Here is a 17539-nt window from a genome sequence, read left to right on the forward strand (position 1 = left end):
TCATCTAACCCTGATGGAGAGTCATAAATTAGGCAGGGGGCAGATACCCAGTCCTCTCTGACACATAATTTGACAGCGAGGCTCTAATCAGTCCTAATCTACACTGATAAAGAATACAGCACAAAACTCATCCAATATTGCCGCTATCCTAAAAAAAATCCCAAACCCCTGAACAAACTAAACAGCTTGAGGCTGGAAGAATGAACTAGTTGGCTCTACCCAATTGCCTGAGGACCACAATCACAGAATTTTTCTGTCATACTTAGGTAATTCCACCCAGACTCATTTTGTTCCCAAGACAAATAGGATATTCACTTTTAGAGCCAAAGACTCCTAGAAGTCAGACATGGAGGGTCTCAAGGTCTATGTCCCTTTCTAGATCTACAGAAATGTCAGTTATTAGATGCATCGCCCTGAATTTCTGTCCCACTCCTTTCTTTGCTCCCACACCAGAGCCTGAGTTCAAGAGAGTGATGAAAACCAGTTTCCTTTGCAGTGATCATTCAGCGTTACTAGCGTTTCCCAATGGCTTGGGCAGCCCTCACGGGTTATATGGCTTAGCCTGAGCTCAGAAGCAGGACTCCTGCCCTGTCCTACCTCGCTTGCAGCGCTCCAGCAGCCCTGGTGTAAATAAAATAGCAACGATGATGTTTGAACAGTAACCACTGTCAGTTACTCTGTTCCAGCTCCTGTGTTCCAGTTATCCAGATCCAGGTATTAAGTGACATTAATTACAACATTGTGCTCTGATGCTTATGTATACCCATATCCATGCATGTATTTAGGTGTTACGGATGGATCTATTTCATAGTTATTAAGCTGACAACATCTCAGTGTCTGTGTGCTGTTCAGTTAGTGCAAGCCAACTAAATGAAAGCCACAAGCTTTTATCAGAAGAAAAATTAGAGTTCCAGCCACAAGGAAGGAAAAGGAAACCACAAGAAGAAGGGAAAACGTAATATTCTCGATGAGTGATCAGGAAAATATTTGAGTAACTGAATGGAAGACAACTATAATCTAATCCAGACACAGGCCTGCTTGATAAACTCAATACTCACGTCTAATCGTTTTTTGAGATTTCCTTGAACAAACCAATACATTAAACAAATATAATCTTAACTAAGCTCTTTAGATGGAAGGCATTTTTTTCAATTAAAAGCACAGTCCAAGACTGAAACAGATTTCTCCCCAAATACACAGCAGAGATGTCAGGAATCATTTTGCAGTATTGACCAACAAAAGCAAAGCCAACATTTTTTAATCATGACACCACAGCAGCATCCCCATGACGAGTGAGAAACCCTACAGAAAGCAGAACTCCCCTCCCCTCTCTGAGGTCTGCTCCCTGCCAGTCAGCAGGGCTGGAGCCAGACGCTGCAGAAACATCCTAGTAAACAGCAGGGCTGTGTTCTTAAGTGAATCCAAATATATCCTCCTGATTATCACCAAGGAAAAGGCACAGGGAGGAAAACTAAACCCTCATTAGCGATACCCAAGTTTTAACTTGAAAAATCTTTAAACTGCTTAATTGTGGCAAATCTCAGAAAACACAGACAGAGCTCTATCTTACGTCTCAGCATCCAGGCGGTATAACTATCGGGGCAGGCCGTCAGCCAGTATTAATTCTTTTGCTTTTACAGGAATTCCAGTAATTTAGACTGGCTTAGAAGCTTTGCCATAAAACTTTGTTTATATTTCAAAGTTGCTGTTGAAGAAAAAAGAAAATATTAATTTCTTAATGGTAACAATTTCTAATAATAATTTCTTAACAGTGGAGTAAGCACAACTGCTGCAGGAGAGCTCACCAGTTTGGCTGCACTTTCGAGTGATCTACTACCTGACTTGCCAATCTACAGGTAAACTATAACAGGTGTTGGTTTTTTTTAAATACTAAATGTTTTAATCTCCTGACCAATTTCTACTTTACAACACTCAAAGCAGCGCTTGCAGCAAGAGCTCAGAATGTGAGGGAGCATACTAGTGGCAAAAAGAAAAAAAAGCCAAGGTCACAAGTAGATTTATCTGATAGCAGTTATTTTTAGCACAACTTGTAAGGCTGATTTTCCTAAACAGGAGGTCAGATGCTTGCTGTACTAAAACAAAGCTCCCGAAATACTGAAGTCAGCATGAGGAAAGTGTTCCTTCTGTCAGTTACATGGAAGTCATTGCTGCTGTCTGTATACTCTGTGTCTCAAAAGTTAGAGAGGAGGAGGAGGAGGAGGAGGAGGAGGAGGGAGGGTATCTGTGCGGTGTTGTATGGGAAAGGGGGGACTCTTCAGCACAGGTATGCTCTATAGAAGGAAGTGGCTAAAACTTCTAAGTTTGGATGTAGCTGACACTTGCAATGTGCTATATGAGCCAGTGCAGTTTATTCCTGGGCACCCAGGAATAAAGACTAAAACTAGCCTCAGTGAAAGTGCAGGTTTGCTGCTTTAATTGCACCTACTTAAGAGCTTTTGCCAACACAGGTGTATTGGTCGGAGATCATGCCTGCAGCTCTGCCAGTAGACATCTGTAGCATGAGCTTGGCCTGAGGAAGAGCTTCACTGCCACTGGGGTTTATCACTGGTTATTCTTCTGCTGTATCTAACATGGAAGAGGGTGACATTGGAGAAAACCCAAGTGACAAACTGTGGGGAGATGGGGAGCAGCAGCCTTGCTGTCAGAGTTTTGCAGAGGGATGAGTGCCCGGGGGGATGGAAAGACCATCCCATCGTGGCTGTTGCGATTGCCCGTGGCGTACAGTTTCACCGCAATTATCTTGGGAGTAACAATTCACATTACTTTGGGTCTACCCTACGGCCAAGGGACTGCTGAGACCAGCTTGAACAAAACAGCTGTGCACAAGGCATGCACTAAACTTGCATCTGAGCCTGATAGAGTCTGTAGCGAAGGAAAGCCTTAGAAATTCCTTTGCTGTTTTGTGTTTATATGAGAAAACTCATTATTTGTACGTGAGGGAAATTTCTCTCATTTTTGTTTTAGTTTAAATGGTGATTTTTGGAGAACCTTTGAGAAAATAGCCCTATGTCGTTCTTTGCTTGATCTGGAACCGATCAAAAGAAAGTGTTGGACTATAACATTTTTAAATATTTAGATGAAGACTTAATCTAAAAAAAATCCTAAGAGAATGCCAAGATCCTACTAGCAGGTGTTAGTCTTTCAGGGATCTGTTAATTAATTTCTGTCTGAATGACTCATCCTGGATCTAAGGGCAGTGGCAAGGGCTTCTGAGGTAAGTTGAAGAAGTTAGCCTGAAAAGAAGCAATCGTTTGAGATGACAAGCATTTCTGATTGATTAAGAAAAAGAAATAAGTTGCATTTTGAGACTGTGAAGGAGCTATATTTAGATAAATGCAGTGATGATACGCCCCTTTACTTTCATTTTGAGGTAAACTCACCAAGATCAACCTTACTCTCCAAACTTGGTTAATGTTGTCATGTTCCCCTCTCTTGTAAAACAAATGTTTTCTTTCCCTTTCCCTATTTTTTCCTCTGGATGGGTGACAAACATTGCTTACCTTAAGGTAAAAAGCCACACACAGACACACATTAAGCTTTTTAAGCAGTGAAGACAAAGCCTACATTGTTTTTTGTCTGCGTGTTACCATCTTAATCCAGAGGGAGTATGTTAGGCACCAATCCAGGGTACATAAATGCTTCCAGCAACTTTTTCTTGTACACGTGATGTTGCAGGTTATGTAAAATTCCAACCTGGTCAAAGAAATATTTCCAGTACTTGGTGACTTACCTATTTTCACAGTTTTTCACACTCAAAAATTATCAACACTTTGTATTTCCACCAGTGTTTTTAATGAAGAAATCTAAACCCACTCCATAAGTCTGCGATCTAGTCAAAACCCAATTATAGCTTTAATTACAGCCTGCAAATGAAATTATGCTGCCTGACTTGAAGGATAACTTTAAAGCAGAAATGACTGAGTGGTTCCCCCTTTCTTAATGAGTTGCTCATGAGTTCTCCCTTTAATCTTTTAGAGGTGGCTGTACTTTGACATCTCACAGAGCAGAATAACGATGGCAGGAACATTTCTGTCAGTTATTGGCTAGGAAGTAATCTTTTGGGTTCTGCATGATTTGACACGGCCTTCAGGGGCACAAGTCAATACACCTTTCCGGAGGAGGAAGGAAAGGCTGAACAAATTGTAATGCACTGAAAGCTGTCCTTTCTACATTGAAAATTACTACCAAGTAGTCAAATCCTTTGGGAAAGCTGGGGTCTCAGACCCTTTGGGAGATAACTGGGTCCTGAAGACTTTTTACAAGCTAGTTCTGATTTATTGAATAATAATTTGTTATGGTTGAAATGCAGCTTATTGTCGGTTTCAGTTGTATTTTGCAGCTGAAAAAATAAATGCATTATATTTGTCTGTTGTGTTGAGTATGTTTTTCTTTCTCTTAAATTAAGAACACTGAAAGTAGTTTCCTGGAACAGATGAATCAGATTTACATTATCTGATGCTTTTCAATTTACACATAGAGCAAGATGCTGTTAATACATTCAGAACATGTATCTTCTCTCTAGTCAATTATCTACCTGTTTTTTTACTTGCATCAAAACCTCAGAACCAGAAAACCTCAGAAATGTCGCCGTTGTATACGTATACCAATTTTTCACCAAATGTAAAAATACGTTTCTTGCATAAAAAGCTTCATTATAAAAATGACCTTTTGGGCCTTTTAGTAGCAACTACTATTTATAGCAGTTAAGCCCCAAAGCAGTTTAAATCCTCAAAGCATTTTGATAAACTTAGTCTTTAGATGATATTGTATAGATACATTCTTACACCAAAGCTGGTAAGTAAAAGCATGGTTGTAAGGTAAGGCATTAAATATAAAAGGTTACTGCTAATTAACAAGTAATGTATGATATAGATAGTTCTATATGTTTAAGGAAGTTGTATGCTATTATTGTATTATTTGAATATGTAAGAGCACATAATTATCACTCTAGTTACAGGAAAGACTAATTTAATTTTAATAGGAGCTAGATTTGACTTTAAATGATGTAATGTCAATGAAAAAACATAGAACTAATGTATTAAAATATGGGGGATTTTTTGTTTCACTTCAGCAATTATTATGAATGATACTGTTCAGGATATAGAAGTGAGTATATGGCTACATGCTTAGTGAAATTCATGACTTCCGTGGTAATAGTTGATTCTTCAAGGGCATTCACCTTTAAAATACATGTTGAAGAAAGAGTGTGAGGTTTGCAATTTGTAGTTGATCTGTGACGGGCAGACCCGTGTATCTGCAACACACACGTTGCCAGTTCTGGTGCCCCAGTCACAGCTGCCTTGGGCTTTCCATTGCGCAGATAATTTGCAACTCTAAGCAGAAACATGAACTTCTTTGCCATGGTTCACTGGCAATTTTATCATTATATTTATACAGCAAGCAGGCTGATGACTCAAACTCCCGCAGAAAGTGGCAGGGTACAGATCTGTAGGCGTCTTTAAAGAGACAGCTTTGGTAAATTATAATGGAGATTTTTCTCTTGTACTAGCTAATTGAAATAACAATAAGGCATGAAGAAATACTTATGCACCCGTATGGGCAAAGCATGGTAAGCTTTCATATAGCACGTGAGATTTAAAAAAATGCATTATCCTCATGCATGACACAAGCTTGGTTATCAAATCTCCAAAGTGTGAAATGAACTCCATCTCCATAAAACATTTACATTTGCACTAATTCTTCTCTGAAATGCAACTCTCTTGAGCTGCAACATCACTCAATCTCCTGTTCTTGCTTGCAGTAATTTTTAATTCTATGATAAACCTCACCATTCAGAGGTTATGAGACAGGTTCAGGAGAGTAGGTTAACAATCATGAAATTTAAAAGAACTTTTTTTTGGGTTCTCCTTATTAGGATTTAAAGCTCACTTTCTTAAGCTTTTCTTTGCAATGAAGAACAAAACAAACTTACCAGAATTCCCCCGTAAGCTCTAAAACTCCACAGTTACTCATCATGGAATTTTTTGAAGTGGGACTTTTATAAAAATATCAACCATAATGAGATTCAAAGGAAAAGCATTAGCTTGAAATATGCATATCATTTTTGGGATCAAAGAATTGTTAATCGAATATCCATCTGAAATGGTAGCACTGGCTAGTTATTTTAGTGACTTTTTCCTACAAAAACTTGCTTAGTAAATAAGATATTATTTATATTTGATCTTCTTTGTAAATCAGAGATGTCTTCTGTAATTATTGTTGGAATACCTATGTGATGCAGGACATATAATTATTTACATGGGTAACTGGAAATTTGATCAAATGGCCACAGAGTAGCGGTTGCCTGCCCCATGAAGGTAAAGTTCAGATTATTCAGGTATGATAGATAAGAGTACCTGCCTCTACTTCGCTCCTACCAAACTTTCTGAAGTGGAGGAGGATGTATTAGAAACTGTAATTTATGCAAAATGCCATTTTTCAGACAGACCCCTACACCTTTTAATTTCCATGTGTGAGCTTGAATGTAACATTCCTACGGTAATGGATCCTGGTTTGGAAAATTCGGCTTACAATATCATTGTGCTTCAAAATGGTCAAAATCTGTAAGGGAGCTGTAAATGAGGAGAGATTCAATAGCAGAAAAGTGAAGAAACAGATGGATTTGTGAATGAGGCATGTAGAACAGGAGGAGGGGCATTGGCTTCTACTATTTTATTAACCATGTACTATCAATATAATCATGAGCTCATCAGCTTTCCAATACTTGAGAAAAACTTCCCTGTTTACTGAAAGTGGGTAAGGAGAATTAGCTCATAAAAGACCTACGAAATGTTTAGAAAACTTTCAACTTAACTCATCTTCACTTAATATTACAACGATAGAACCATAATGCTGCTCTTCAGTTAAACCTTTTTAATGTTGTCTTACTGTCAAGGTGATTGATAATGTCTTAAATGAAGAGTTTTATTTGACCTTTATCTGATTTCCACTCCAAACTGAGGAAAGTACACAGAAGGTATTATAGAAGATCCTTTCTGTCCTTTGGGCAATTTTAACAATAAACAAGATGTCCTTTTTCATGCACAAGGAAAATGCCAATTTCTCTTCAGGGACTGTCAGGGGAGTTTAGATGACAAACTGTGACGCAGTAATCTGCAATCCCACTAATACTTTCCTTGCCAGAGGAGAGATTAAAGTTCAGAATTTGATGCATCTTTGAATGCAAACCCCTTTTGAGTCAGATACTGAATTTTCAAGTAAAGATGGGGACAGAAGTGTAGACGAACAACTACATTCGATTAGCACAGAAAGCTGATGAAGAATGGATTGGATTATCTTTTCACCAAGCTGTCACTTTACTAATTACACGTACCTTTTGTGTATATGCTCTGTTATTTTATACTTCGAATGGCCAAAAACTGCAACGTCAGCATTCCCTGTGAAACCTTTTCCTACAATGCTCTTTGGTAAGTATCAGATCGTTTCCTTTAGTTACATGTATAAATTCTTCAGGTGAAACTATCAGAAGGCATCTGCACTAAACTTACAACATGTTGGTGAAAAAAGAGAACTGTCAAAGTTGTTTCTATTCCAACTTCTCAATCCAGATCTATGGCTTATTTTTATTTTTTTTACATATTTCCTCTACTTAGAAAAAAATGGAAACAGGCTTGAAGGGTTTTATTACTCAAAATGAATTTCTGATAACTCTCTCAAAAGAATGCTCATACAAATTTTGATGAAAACTGAGGTTTTTTTGTAAAACACCACTAGTATTGAATAACGTTGAATAATTTTTGGAATAATCTTTTTCAATGAAAAATGTGTCTTGAGAAATAAACCAAGCTGTTCTTTATGCACAGATATATGTTGCATCCAAACAACAAGAATCAATTTTAAAGTTAGCATAGCAGCAATTGTCTGCCTTTCATCAAATATTTTTGCAGATCGCAAGCCATTGGGATATTTACTTGTACGTGGCACTTACTATCGCTCGTGCAGACGTACAAAAGCCAGGACAGACATTGCTGATGATAGTGAAGCCCTGGTGAGCCCACAACTCACAGGAGGCTGCAGCACACCTCCAGGGAGGTGGCAGCTCGTTCGGCTGGGTCAGGTTGAGCCGGGTGCTGCCGGGGCCGTGCCAGCCGGAGGCCGGGAGCTGGGCTCGTACGGTCAGCACGCCGGCAGCCTGGCTGCGCGTTTGGGCTTGGGGGATCTTGAGGAAAGGCCTGCGTTTTTGCAGCTTGGCAGTGGCAAGTCCTCTGCTGGTAATTAAAGTAGATGAATAGAAAAGGAAAAGCTGGAGCGCATCAAACTCGCATAACCCGTTTGAATCTCTTCTAGCTAGTTATTCCCAAATAGCTGCAGCTAAGCTATGACTTACAACTGCAGCCAAAAACTTCAGGGCTTGGCAAAGCAGGGGCTCTCACAGCTTGCTGTGACAGGAGTCAGACAAGGTATTCAAGAGGAGTCAGGAATTCCTCAGCATCCATAATAATGAACATCTGCTCTTCCGCACAAACAAACAAGAAATACCTCTCTTTGTAAGAAACCAGAGGTGTTCTCGTACCTTCAGCTTTGAGTCTGCTTTCAGGCGCACAGCTGCAAGTTAAAAACGTTATTTCTCCCCTGTCCTTTAGCTCTGGGGTATAAGTTTCGCAGACACCAACCCCTGCCCCAGCACCGGTCTGATGCAGGGAGGGACGGCACACGGTGCCCTTCCTAATGGAGGAACAGACTTTGCAGGGGCTCCACCGCTAATGACAGGCAGCTATACTACTCACTAATTTACACAGATACGCCTTTCTGGTTCTCACCCCTTCATCTGTAGCTGGAAACTTGGTGGTACGTTTGCGGTCTAAAGCCTTTGCTAGCCCTGCAAACTGAGCTGTGGTTGGGGGGAGCTGGCTGGGAGGCAGAGTTTCACAGAGTGTGGCTGACCGACGTGTTTTCCCTAGGCCAACACTTCCAAAGCAAGCCACAGAATGACTCTGGAAAAGGTATTAGAAGGGAGTTTTACAGAAGTTACCTCTCTCTTGGCAATTTCCCTTGGTATATTTGGGCTTTGTACCTTTAGGCTGAAACACAGACTGCAACACGGCAAATATCAGAAGCATAAATAAATTGTGGCACTGTATGAGTTTTCTGTTTTGAGATACCCTTACAATGTACGTACGTGTGCAGAATATGGTTGCAAAGAACAGGTCTATCATGTGTTCTGGTGTAGAAATAACTGCTGGGCAAATCCAAAATGGTCTCTCGGAACAACTTTTTATTCCTTGGTCTTATGCATGAAGTAGGCAACAGATACTGAACAGAGGGGTTAGTAAACTAAAAGCTTGCTGTGTTCTTCATATAGCTAAGCACCTCATTAATTTAATAATTTGTTTATTCCTTTAGATATAGTGTATCGATAAAGTTCAGTAAGACAAAATGATAGATTGAGGATAGATAGAGGGTCTTCACCACCACTTCGTAAGCAACCGATATGTACTGCAGTTGCAAAGTTATTGCAGTATTACTGCTACAACTATTGCTACAAACCATCCAAAATAATGTATGGTCCCTCGGGGGATAAACATTAGTGGAAATCAGAAGATCAGCCATAATTGTACCTTTGACGCAGCCTTGATGTAAGAAGGTAGAAAGCCTGAGCTCATTTCTCAATTAGGTGAATTTTTGGAGAACAAGATATTGTTCTTGTGGCCTTGTTTTCCAGATAAGGAGAATGTTTTAGGCTCCAGCTCTATCCATAATGACGCAGTTTCAAAAGCAATACGCACATTAAAAAAAAAAAAAAAGAGAGAAAGAAGTACAGTCCTAAGCATTCTTGGCTTCATTACATTCTTGTGTTTGTTCATCTCCATTTCAACTGTAATGGGATAAGTGAGCTGATTGAGGAAGGATAACAAGCCAGATCAGAGAGAAGCATATCTGGAAGTGTGAAAACCCCAAGTAACTTTGTATGTGTTTGTTTCGTGATGTAACTCACCATTGAAAGTAGAAACAGCAAAATACTGTGGGAAAGTCCTGACCAAGTTCAGGAACTAATCTACAGTCTGTTAAATGTTGCATCCTATTTCTAACATACGATAAATTAAGCTTCTCATATTTGCAGAGAGAAACAAAAAACGGGTGTATCAGACAACTATTAAAAGCACAAACATCAAAGTAATTAATAGCCACTAGCATTAACTGTTGCATGATAAGAACAGAGTATTTTTGAATGTATTTTGGATACATGTAATCTCAAAAATGGATCTACAGGATTACAAAGTTACTATGAATACTACATGTTCATTAAAAAAGAAAAAAAAGCCATCTTCCTTACCTGCTATTGCTTCAAGACTAGGGATTGCAATAGTGCTGTAAGTGCTAATACATTTACAGGACCACGTGCGAACTAAGGTTTCCTCTGCATTTTCCAGGCCTGGCAATCTGTCCACGAAGAAAGAGCCCCACTGTTTAGATACAAAGTAAGGAGCTTTGAGCTGATCTCCCTGAAAGAAAAATAAATAAATATGTAATCTTAAAAAAAAAGAAATCTTCCTTCTCTATCCCAGCACAAGCATTAGTTTAAGGAACTCTAGTGTTTCTCTGATTTTCTGGGAAAACTGTATTGTATCTCAGGACCAATATGACTTTAAAATATTATAAAGAAAAAACAGTAACAATCTTCCTCCCATTAGTCCCCAAGCTCCTGTTTACGCAATTTATGGATTCTTTAGGACATAAAAAGTTGGCTTTAAAAATTCTTCCCTTAAAAAATCTTCTCTTTTCCCCATTTTTCTGTTTTTGATAGTGTGAATAGCCTGCTGCCTTTCTCTGCTGGAGAAGCTGGGTAGCTGTGGCACAGACCGTAACCCAGCCTGGACCTCCTCCCAGAAGAAAGGAGTCTCCCGGCGCTGGATGGAGTAACTGTGAAGAACGCATCATGCCACCTGTGTCATGTTATCTGTTTCTGAGCTGAAGAATGAGTGAGAACAGAGCCACAGGATCCATGGAGAGCTATTCAGTTGCCTAGCAAATTGTGAAAAATTGATTTTTTTTCATGTATATTTTCAGACAACAACATGTAGACTCATTATGTTTTAAGGAAAGCATTAAAGCAGCATTGGGAAAACTGATTTTTTTAGCAGTTCATCTTGAAACCCGCTATATATTGCCATGAACAGCCAGAAGAAGCTCTAGGAGGCCTCTACAGAAAGATGAAAAAATGGAAAACAAAACTGTGAACTACATTATAGAAACTCTGTTCAAGTCATTTGTGTGCAAAGTAACTTTTCAGACCAGCAAAGCATAGAAGAACAGATATCCTAGCATGTGCCTCCAGATTCGTGAACTTTTGTACTTTATTTTCCATTTAACCCCTTTCTTAATAGTTTTGAGAATCTGCTGGAATAATTTGTGTTTAGGACAGAGGTCCGTGGCTTTTGATCACAAGAAAGCTGTTGACCCAGCCAAACAGACCACGTCAGTAAACACAGAGCCATTCTTTTCATGATTCTGTGTGACAGTTTTTTCTCTGAGCATAGCTGGGGGTGGGGAGGAAGTGTTGATTCGGACAGATACAGATACTGGTTTCTGTCTTCTGATGTAAATAGGTTGGGAAAAAAACCCGTATCTTTTGTTTCAAAACCAGCAATTAACTTAAGAGCTGGGCTCTTTTGTGGGGTTTTTTTTGCCTCACACACAGGGACAGCATCTTACTTTTTTTTGCCAAATCTTATCTTTCCATGCAAATCCCAGGACCTTACCTCAGTTATAATTAAATGTAGATGCTATGCTGAATTAAAATCCATTTGCCAGCTGGATGACACATGCAGAAAACTCTTAAGGCTGTTCCAGCTGTTCAGGTGATTAGTGAAAACAACAACCCCAGTACTGGCCCACAGCCTTGTTTATTGACGAGAGAAAAAATCTGAGGCTTCTGCTTCTTGAAATGTATGATTGGTTCAATAGGCAATTAAAATTGCCATCTGAGGAAATGAATTGATTTTTTTCAGAGGTCTGATTCTTAGGGTGGGAATTTCTTCCTTGTTAAGGAGGAGGGAGTTACATTTTGGATTTACAGCCCAAGCCCTTAATAAAACCAAACCCGGTTAGATATGAGAGTTGTCTTCAAGTCACCTGGTAGAGAACTCCCATCATTTTGCTACTGGCTTATCTCCACATGACAAGGGTGGTTTGGTAGCGATGCTAAATCTTGATCTCAAATCTGAAAAGAGCTGTCAAATCTTTGCCCACATCCTTTGGAAGCATCTGACATCACTCCCCCTGCCATTCCTAACTGCTGCCTACAACATGTCCATATCTCACCTGCAGCATACATAGCCTGCAATGAAGGAGAAATCACATACCACAAAGTCTACACATCTGTGAAATGAGGCAAAAATCCCCTGGTAGCATCGCTACTCCTCACGCGCCTGGAGACACACGTTCAGCAGTGGGGCCAAAGAGCTCTGGAAGGTGCACCAGCTGCTCCTGTAGTCCCCAGACATGGGGTTTGCTCTCGCAGCAGGACAGTAGGTCCTGCGAAGTGCTGAGCAATCCCTCTTTCATGTGCAAAACCCCCAAGTGTGTGGTTTTGCTCTCAGGCATATTGGTCAGACAGTAGCAGGTCAGATGTTGATTGTGTCAGCTGAGGGTACAAAGCCTCAAAGACTATATCTAGACTTCAGAGAAATAACGATGGTATGAGCATTCCCCAAGTCCCAAGGCTTTCCACTAAGTTAAACCACCTGGAATACTTACTATCACCTTTGCTTTATTAACTGCAGACAAATGGAGCCTGTTAACAGAGCAGACAGAATCTGTTAATAGGACCCTTGGGTGACACTGATTTGTCAGCTTACAAATGACCTACTTAAAATTGAAATAGGCAGGGAGCTGAGCTCTGAAGTTTTTCTACATTTGGTAAAGAGATGAAAGAAAGAAGGATGTAAAGGAGACAGGAGTGAAAAATCAAGCTGAAAAACATTGTACATGCAGTATATTAGTATTTTTAGATTGGGATTTGCCATCTATACCATCATCTTTATACCAAGCGTGGGACACTAGGATTATTTTATTACATACTGCATCCTGTATCCTGCATCCAATATAATGGATGGTACTGATGGCTGTATGCTTTGTGCTAGTAACACCACCACTGACTTTTCAGTGCCAGAAAAAACAATGCTCAAAATACAGTTTTGTCGGCATAACAGCAAGTATTTGAGGTGTTTCCGCCAGCACAGCTGTGCTGGTCACAACGACCAGATGTCCCCGAATAACACAGCCATGCTGGGTGTGCAAACCTGCCACTAGTCTAACTTTTGCACAGAACCTGCCTCCCACAAGTGCAAATATAAAACATTTCACCTGTGATCATTATAGCTAAACTTCAACATGGATCACTATAAGCAGACTTCCTTTAAAATAAAGTGCATTTCTCTTCTGGATATTGCTTTAAAGATGTGGCTTTAACTTGCCAGGCTTCACAACAGCCCATCAGGTTGTTCCTGAAAATACTCTTAGATTTGTGTTAAACAGGAATAAAGAGACAAACAGAGCCAAAAGGCACAGGTAAATAGCCTTTGTCTATGGTCATGCTGAGGGAGTCAGGGAAATTTAGGGGGTTAAGGGCCCTGACCCCCCCAATCAACCAGCCACAAGGAAATACTGTAAAAATTAGTTTTTCCTTCTAACTGCAAAAATATCGTCTATATCTGCCAATAACTTCTTCGATTTCTGCTCCATTCATTCCTATAGCCCAAGGTTTTTACACACTGACTAGCTCCTCTGTAATCGCTTCCCTCGAAATCCTGGGACGAATTCCAGCCTTTCTGCAAGTTTTCATTGATGGAATTGATCACACTTTTAAAGAACAGAAGGCAAAAACAAAGCCTCCAGCCAAGCAAACAAACCCCCAAATCTGGAGGGAATCTCGTTTCAACACAATGCTTGGTATTTTTTTTTCCCCTGCATGCTGCAATTCACTTAGGAGCCGAGTAATTGCATGAATAGTTTCTAGTTTGCTATTCTCTTTCTCATTTGGTTATGACTCATATACTTGAAAGAACAGCAGATGTTACCATAATTTCACAGTTATGTGTATCTGACTTATATCATGCATTTAATTGAAGGGAAAAGACAAAAACTGCTAATGAAAATGGAAATTACTAGCCTCCCAGTTTGTGTGCGAGGAGGTTGTTTTCTTCCCCTCTCCCTGTTAGTGATGAAATACCAGTCAAACAACTGAAAACAGTTTTTTGTAATTTCTTTCTGAAAGATGCAATTGCAAATTAGAAATAATACTTTATTTCTTTAATAATATTTTGTAAAGATTGATAGAAGGGAGGATTGCATCTTGTATTAAATATTCAGTCCCTCTCTGCACACACAGCATGGCATGGAAAATCTGCAATAGTAGTGTATCTTTTTTATTGCCAATGAATGAGAAGGCTGATAAATAAGACTAAATCTAATTTGTTAGTGCCTAATTTTCCAAAACCACCTGACTTTGTACAATCCTGAGTTGGCTTTTCTCCCCTCTTAAGCAAAGGGTTAATGGGAGAAGTTGATCAGGGGAGTGAAAATAAAACTTCCATAGGCTTGTAACGGGAGTCCCTTTGAACTAGTCCTGTTAAGTTAGTGGTGTCCAGTCAACTGCAGAGATATGGCTGTGACCTGTTGTTCAGACTCCAGTGAGCAGCACGGTAATGAAAGAACACCACTGACCTGCCACGGCCCCCCTGGTTCGGATTCCTTTAATCAACGCAATTCATTTCTCCCTTGCTTGCCTGCTGTCACTGGTAGCGGATGTAAACCGAACAGGGGTTGTGTGTGGCAGGGGTGGTGTCTCCCCGAGATACTGCAATCTCTTATCAGGAATACTACAGCGCTAGTGAAATGTCAAGCACTTGTCTAAAAGTCTCAATTTCCTGCTTGATAACTGCAGCGATAGAGAAGATGGATCTTGTGAGCAGTCAGCCAGAGGTATTGCAACAAGACAAAACCAAATCATCATCAAGGGCTTAGAAACACATCACTCAATAACTCTCTCTTTGTACTTCCAGGAAAAGAAACATGTTCTGGCTGGCTGTTTAAATATGTGTGCTTCAAATGCATATACTGAACATGCTTAAGAAACCATGGTTGAATAAAAACCCCCCAACCTTACAGAGATGTAGGTTCTACACAGCAATGCAGCAGAGTCTCCAGTCAGAGAATGAACAAATTTATGGAGGAGAATGAGTTATTTTTATAGCATTAATTAATTAAATCAAATTATATTAACCTATGTAGCACTACTACTCACTCTTCCCTTTTTTCCCCCCTTTCTTACTGAGAAACACATTTTTCTTGATAGGAGACTTGAGTTTGTTTGTCTTCATTTTTGTTTTTCTACAACCCAGGAAAAAGCCTAAATATTAATGATTACATTTCCTTATTTCAGTGACTGAAATGTCCTTGTCTGACCTTAGTTTAGAAATCAGGATAGTGGAGGAAAATATTAGATACATTTATCATAAAAAGTAGAGAAATAGATGTCACATTTATATTGTTTTACTCCCGTTGAAGACATCCTTTTCTCCACAAAAACCAGAGGCTTTTAAAATGCTTCTTAGTCAGATTAAAAACATCTCTAGTATAAAAGCACCCCACAAAAATCTTCCTATCAGTAAGTTAACTTTTTAATCACAAAGAGTAATTATTTAAAAAGAAAAAAAAAGTTAAGTGCTTTTCAAAGCAAAGTGCAAAAAGCATATATATCTCTCTGCAATTAGAAGAAAATGACCTATTTATGTAGGAACGTAAGAAAAGAAGAAACACTCCAAATGGAGAGTGAAGGTGCACTGTAGTTCCTACATAGGACACCCTGGAGGTACAATGCTGCCGCGTTGGCCATCGGAGCGCCGTTCCCTATCGACTTTGTTCTTTGGCAGCGGAGAGAAGGATAAACCATAGTTACCTTCCACCCTCTGTGAGAGAATTAAAGAGTGGCAGTAGTGCTAAGGCCCTGCTTCCCAGCTGCGATCAACCTGAAAATCACATTATTTATCTGAAGTAACTATTAGTAGTCTGCACTGGACCAGACTTTGAAACAGTCTCTCTTATATGAGCGCAGCTGTCACCAAAATAAACAACCTACGAGGGAAGCAGCAAATTAAAAGTTCTTTGTATATAAGGAAAGCACAAGCAAACTGTATTTCACGGAGAGAGAGAGCTTTAAAACAACCTAATAAGGATTCCTCCGTGTTTACAGTTGGCCATGACACGCAGGGAAACGTCATGAACTCGGCAGAGTTCAGGTGCTGGACTTGTGATAAGCGGCCATGAAATCTCTCCTTGTAGGATGGAGGGCAGGTTCTTGTTACTGAAAAGGAGAAGACTATGTTTTTTTGTTACGGGAAAGCACATACAGGTCTTTTTCTGAGATCCGTGATTTAGCTCCGGGTAGAGGCTTCTGTGTCACCCGTGCAATGCTGAGCTGGGACAGGATGGCACCCTGCCGGTGCGGCCAGAAGGATACGTCTGCGAGGGATGCTGGTGCTGCCAGCAGACTGGTAAGATAAGCAGGCTCATTCTCAGCGCAGGTGGCATAAGGCTTTTTTGTAACCTACTTTCTTCTGTTCCAGGAAACATCTGCAAGGAACCCTTACCTCATATTTTCCTTTCTTCTCCAAGGGCTCAGATTCAGTCTCTGCAGGCATCACAACTTTGTCCCCTAGAAGCTCCTCTAAGATGAAGACGGTTTCCCAGTTGCTATAGTGACGAGCTGGGAAAATATCTGAGTGCATGCTGTCACCAAAATAAACAACCTACAAGGGAAGCAGCAAATTAAAAGTTCATTGTATATGAGAAAAACACAAGCAAACTATATTTCACAGAGAGAGAAAAAGAGCTTTAAAACAACCTAATAAAAATTCCTCCGTGTTTACAGTTGGTCATGACACACACAGATCTTATTAATGTCACAGTTTGGGGTTTTATCTTCAACCAGCTCCGTAAGGAAAAGGCTGGCCTTGCACACCCTCCTCTCTCTCACCCTCCAGGGGCATTGGACAAGGATGTCTGGCTGGGACCAGCACAGGGGACACTGCTGAGATTTTTGACTGACAGAAATAGCCTGCCAGGAAGCAGTGGAAAAGACTACCAAGAAAATACACTAAACAACGGGAATGAATTTTGGACAACTTTGGAAACAAGGGACAACATGGAGCATCTCTCGGTGACTCAGAACTCTTCTCTACCCAGGGGGTAGTTTACCCACTAGGGAAAATGTGGTCCCACCATCTTCAGTGGCATTTTCACCCATCCAGACGTGTAATTAAAATAACATGATCCTAGTTTTCACTGATGCCACCTTTTAATCTATTTGACCTGTTTTCTCAGGGAGATTGTTTATTTCCTGATTACAATCTGATTCTCCTGAAAGCTGCCGAAATGCATGACCATGCACACAGAATAAAACATCTAGAGAGTTTACATATTCTACCGATAAGAAGACTAATGTGCTACTTCCAGTTCTGGACTGCAGTTTGTTAGACAACAGCAAGTGTAACCAGAA

At 40.0% G+C, this 17539-nt stretch overlaps 1 protein-coding gene across 2 annotated transcripts in view; it reads right to left on the reverse strand.

The window, feature by feature from the left end:
• The window catches only part of NT5DC1 (5'-nucleotidase domain containing 1), a 154846-nt gene that overhangs the window by 2969 nt on the left and 134338 nt on the right, over positions 1–17539 (reverse strand). For both annotated transcript variants that reach the window (XM_050892975.1, XM_050892974.1), the window contains 2 exons: positions 16632–16790; positions 10316–10484 (listed from right to left, as the gene is read on the reverse strand). In XM_050892975.1, coding sequence (XP_050748932.1) covers positions 10316–10484; positions 16632–16790 — 328 coding nt within the window. The remainder of the gene's footprint in view (positions 1–10315; positions 10485–16631; positions 16791–17539) is intronic.

Source organism: Gymnogyps californianus, chromosome 3 (genome assembly GCF_018139145.2).
Source record: "Gymnogyps californianus isolate 813 chromosome 3, ASM1813914v2, whole genome shotgun sequence".
NCBI classification, from domain to species: Eukaryota; Metazoa; Chordata; class Aves; order Accipitriformes; family Cathartidae; genus Gymnogyps; species Gymnogyps californianus.